Raw genomic sequence first — 4,490 nt, 5'->3', positions numbered from 1 at the left:
CGGCTCCTCCTGCCCTCGTCCCTCAGGGAGCCCCCAGGTCCCCTTCCCCTGGTGGGGCCGGCCGGGGGCCAAGCGCACCGTCGGGCAGACCCCCTGCCCATCCCGGCGAGGCGGCACCTGTCTCCGGAGCATCTCTTCGGAGCCTCGAAGCCCGCCACGGCCCAGGCGCGCCACGCAGGGGCGCGGCCGTCGGGGCGGTCGCGAAGCAGCGCCCGCCCCAGGGGGAAAAAACAAAAGAGGATAAACGGTCTCTTTTTTAAAGATGATGCCAGCGTCCCAACTTGGCATCCTCGGATGCCGCTCGGTCCTTTGAAGCGAGGAGTTTGATGTTTTCGGCGGACCCGGACTTTGTTACGTGCCCGCACGCGGCCTCGCAGCAAACCCGTCGTCTTTCTACGCACGCTTACACCGTCATAAAGAAAATAATAAGAGCCTCCTTCTAAAGCGTAAATCAAACCAGTTGATTTAAATCTATTGTATTTGTCTGCGGTAGACCGGTCCCTCAACACAATAGCTATTTGAAGGTGCTCTGTAACGTCAGCTCCCAGTAGCAGTAGGTGACCCTCTGATAAATGGAAGCCAACAGACGTTTGGGGTGATTAACACCTTCCAAGCTCGTGCTTTAAGCCCCCGCTTTTGCATGTGCTTACATGTAAGCTTCACTTGATTACCGTGCGTATTGCCACTGAAATACTGCTCAGAGCAGCAAAGTTAAACGTACATAAGCACTGGTAGGATTCATATCTAAATCTCTTCCCCTTACATCTTTCTTTTTCACTGAGAAGATACCACGGGACTTTTTGACAGAGAAGACAACAAGGCTGGCAAAAAGCAAGAGACTGGTTGTTGAATCAACTCTCTCAGTATTTCTTTGTAATTTTGTAAAAGTAGCATGGAAGCTGCTCAGGAATACTGGAACATGAAACTGGAGATATGCAGAGAGATTCACAGTGTAAAAGCTGGGTATTTCAAAAGTGGAGAATAAATGACTAATGTAGTAAGTCTGTCAAGCTTAGTACGTTTCATTGATGTTTTGAAGCTTAATGATGTTGGTTGGCTAAACTTTCATACATTTTTCAACTTATTTTTATGGAAGGCAGTCTGCCTATTTTATTTGTGCTCCATGGTATATTAATTGTCTACTAAACATCCATGGTTTTGATGGTAAAATTCATTATTTTGCTTGTGCACCCATTAAGGCAGGGGCGGGCAATTGTTTCGGGCGGAGGGCTGCTTACTGAGTTTTGATGAGCCATTGAGGGCCACATGACAGCCAGCCAGGGGCAGATAAATATTAATCTTCTAAATTTTTAGAGGCCCCGTAGGCCAGATAGTGGCCTGACGTGTTGCATTCAGCCCCTGGGCTGCATTTTGCCCACCCCTGTGTTAAGGAATAGGTGCTTTAGGGAAGGAAGGAGATCCTGTGGCAACCCAAAGAACGTGTGGTCCTGTAGGCAGCTTTTTGCTGACTGACAGATCACCCCTGCATTTGTGTGGACTCTTTTTGAAGTCAACAGGTCCCCATGTCAATACAGCAATCGATCTGCCTGGATCCGATTTCAGGATCTGGGCCTAAGTTCAAATATGTAACAAGTGAGTATACTACAAAATAGGGGAGAGGAAATGAAAGGTTTGCAATAGTACCAGGAATTTATTTTTAAAGTCTGTAAATAAATGAATAGACAGACCATCTCTCTCCTATCCATCTGGCCCACTAATTTTTTCAAGTCCTTGTGGGTGATAGGAGTTTTTAGGAGGGATGTGAAGGAGGTCAAAAGTGACTCTTGGCAAATTCATTTAATCTTTACCTACTTCTGGGCATTGGGAATGCGCTTATAACACTTGTTTCTTTTCAGTAGGGATATGTCCTCAGCACCAACCACTCCTCCGTCAGTGGATAAAGTAGACGGATTTTCTCGGAAGTCCGTCAGAAAAGCCAGGCAGAAGAGGTCGCAAAGCTCCTCCCAGTTTAGGTCTCAGGGCAAGCCTATTGAATTAACGCCTCTGCCTCTGCTAAAAGGTAAGGCTCAAGATTTTGTGCGCAATTAAAATAAGTTTTTGGGGTTTTTTTTTTTTTTTTACAGTTGACATCAAAATTGTGCTCAAAAGTTTTGTTGTGCCAGAAATTTGAGAGGAAATGTAGCATGCAAGTGAGAAAAGGTGCATGACAAACCAGCTTCTCAAACTCTGCAAAAATGTTGCCATCAGTTGATATCTTTAAAGTGGAAATCTTGCCTCTGTGCAGTATGGTAACTGTTAGCAATACCTGTGGAAGGTCTGGATGCTCATATGAACAGAACCATTTCTTGGGCTCTGCAGGAAGACAGGTTTTGTCTAAGTTTTAACTTTCAACATTTAATTTAATGTGGCACTAGGTTTTTAATGGGTTTCTGAGCAAGCGTGAGGCATATGAATTTGGGTAGGCTCCTAAAATAGGCTTAGCACTCCCTGAATGGGCCGTGTCGCCTCAACTCACTGACTTTTCTTTTTAGTGCAAGTGTGTGAGTGCAGCAACTCCCAGAATCAGGTCCAGAAATACGTCTTTGAATACTACACATTGAAGGGGTTTGTGGCATCACGTGCAAATCTTTTTCATGTCATCAGTCTCTTTTTCATTTATAAGCAAAGAAAATGTCAATACAGATAACTAATGTTGTTGATGCTCTAGTTGATTATTCTGGTCATTGATATTGGACTTAACTAATTCTAGACAATATTGAAGTTAGGAGGCTTAATATTAGGTCTGTTACCTTTTGGATTTGCAGATATGCATTTCCCCCATCTCTTTCCTCTGCCTATCTGATTCATTTGTAATTAGTCAGAGCGTTGAAACATAAAATGGACTTGTAATCATCATTCTGGGGTATTTGTATGCTTCTGTTTCCTTGGAAGATGGAAGAAAAACAGATAGAACATTCCATACCTTTAATTCAAATAAAACCTGGTTGCCAGGTAGGTAAGGATAAATTCAGGGATTTGTTATTAGTGGATGACTACTGAGTTTTCACTTTTGTAACAGTGTCTTTTAGTGGGGCTGATGTAGATTTTGGTATGCTTTCAACAATGTAAGGATTAATTACATTTGCAGCTTGTCACTTTTGACACTTTCCTTTTAAAATTTGTATAGCTTGAGTTCAGAAAAGTGGAAATTCTCAGAAAGTAAACAGTTGTGAGTGACTTTGATCAAAGAATTTGTGATCCCTACTGCCTGAGGCCCTGATCCTGCAAATGCATACAATGTTGTGGCACGTTTTCTGAGCAAGCGTGAGGCATATGAATTTGGGTAGGCTCCTAAAATGTAGGCTCCCCATAATGTATGTTCTGAGCTTGTCTCCTTTGCATAGTCCCATTGAAATCAATGAGGTCACTCAGTAGTAGTAAAGATGAGCCTGTGCGTACATGTTTGGGGCATAAGGCTGCATAAGATGTAACAAACAGATGGAAGGGAACACGGAATATTGGAATGCCACTGTGAGTTACAGTGCCCTGGCTTCCAAATGAAGGATTGGCTCTTACGATTATTTTTCTCCCTTCCACTGACTTCAATGAGGGATTCAACGAGATACAGGGATGTACTTGAGTAGATCAATTTGTGGGCCTAATATCCACACCTTAGTAGTAGTATATATCTTTACTGGAGTACTGTACATCTTTTCCAGATCAACTAGAAACATTGGAATTTTTTTTCTTTTAATTATTAAAGGTATTACCTCAGAATACTAAAGTAATGAGAATATAACCTTAAGAAATTGGAAAATTGTTTTATTTTCCTTGTGCATTTGCCAGGATTCTACATGCAGTCTTTTTTGTGCCGTTTCTCCTGGATAGTTGTTTAAAGTTGTAACCCTAAACAAAAATGTTAGGTTTATACTTAACACATGAATAGTCTCAGTTTCCGATATTGTTTGTAGGGGTGTTTCAAACAGGCACAGAAGAAAGAGAAACACTTTTAGAAATGTCCACTATGAAAGCTGCAAAAATTAGCAGAGGGATTTGGGGGTATGTAGTTCCTAAAATTAGTTCTCATTATTTTGGCTGTATTTCAAGCATAACATTTGTATGCAAAAGGAAAGTTTTCAAGGTTGATAGGCTCAAAATTAAACTTGAGAGTTATTTTTGTGTGTGTGATGGAGGGAGAATTGTGGCTGCAGGTGCACATATGCATAGGATACATCCCTCTGCTCCTTTGTTTAAGCATGTAAGGCATTGACATTTACAGAAAGCTTGTTCTCCAAGAACAGACTTCTTATAAGCCTCAAAACTTTCCTTAATTACAAGAAAGGAGTAAGAAGAACAGCAGGACAGTGTCCATTCTGTTCTTTGTACATTTTTATGGTGCACTCATTACAGTAATACCTGAGTACCTTGGAGTAGTGAAATAAGTGATGTGACTGCACATCTGTCATACATGGTCTATTCTCTCATTCTTTCCCCTGAGGGAAAAGTATGAGCAGTGAAGTGTCTTGTTTTTGTAGGGTTTTAAGTTTGGT

At 42.0% G+C, this 4,490-nt stretch overlaps 1 protein-coding gene across 6 annotated transcripts in view; it reads left to right on the top strand.

The window, feature by feature from the left end:
• Positions 1-54: 54 nt before the first annotated feature.
• The window catches only part of PPP2R5E (protein phosphatase 2 regulatory subunit B'epsilon), a 108,581-nt gene continuing 104,145 nt past the window's right edge, over positions 55-4,490 (top strand). For 2 of the 6 annotated variants that reach the window (XM_006018667.3, XM_006018668.3), the window contains exons 1-2: positions 59-997; positions 1,857-2,020. In XM_006018667.3, coding sequence (XP_006018729.1) covers positions 993-997; positions 1,857-2,020 — 169 coding nt within the window. In that variant the 5' untranslated portion in view covers positions 59-992. Of the gene's footprint in view, positions 998-1,856; positions 2,021-4,490 lie in introns of all 6 variants that reach the window. The other 4 variants (XM_025197939.1, XM_014517445.2, XM_025197940.1 and 1 more) reach the window with 4 other exon arrangements.

Source organism: Alligator sinensis, unplaced genomic scaffold (assembly GCF_000455745.1).
Source record: "Alligator sinensis unplaced genomic scaffold, ASM45574v1 scaffold13_1, whole genome shotgun sequence".
NCBI classification, from domain to species: domain Eukaryota; kingdom Metazoa; phylum Chordata; order Crocodylia; family Alligatoridae; genus Alligator; species Alligator sinensis.
The sequence above is the reverse complement of the archived record's forward strand: the minus strand, read 5'-3'. Positions and strand labels throughout refer to the sequence as shown.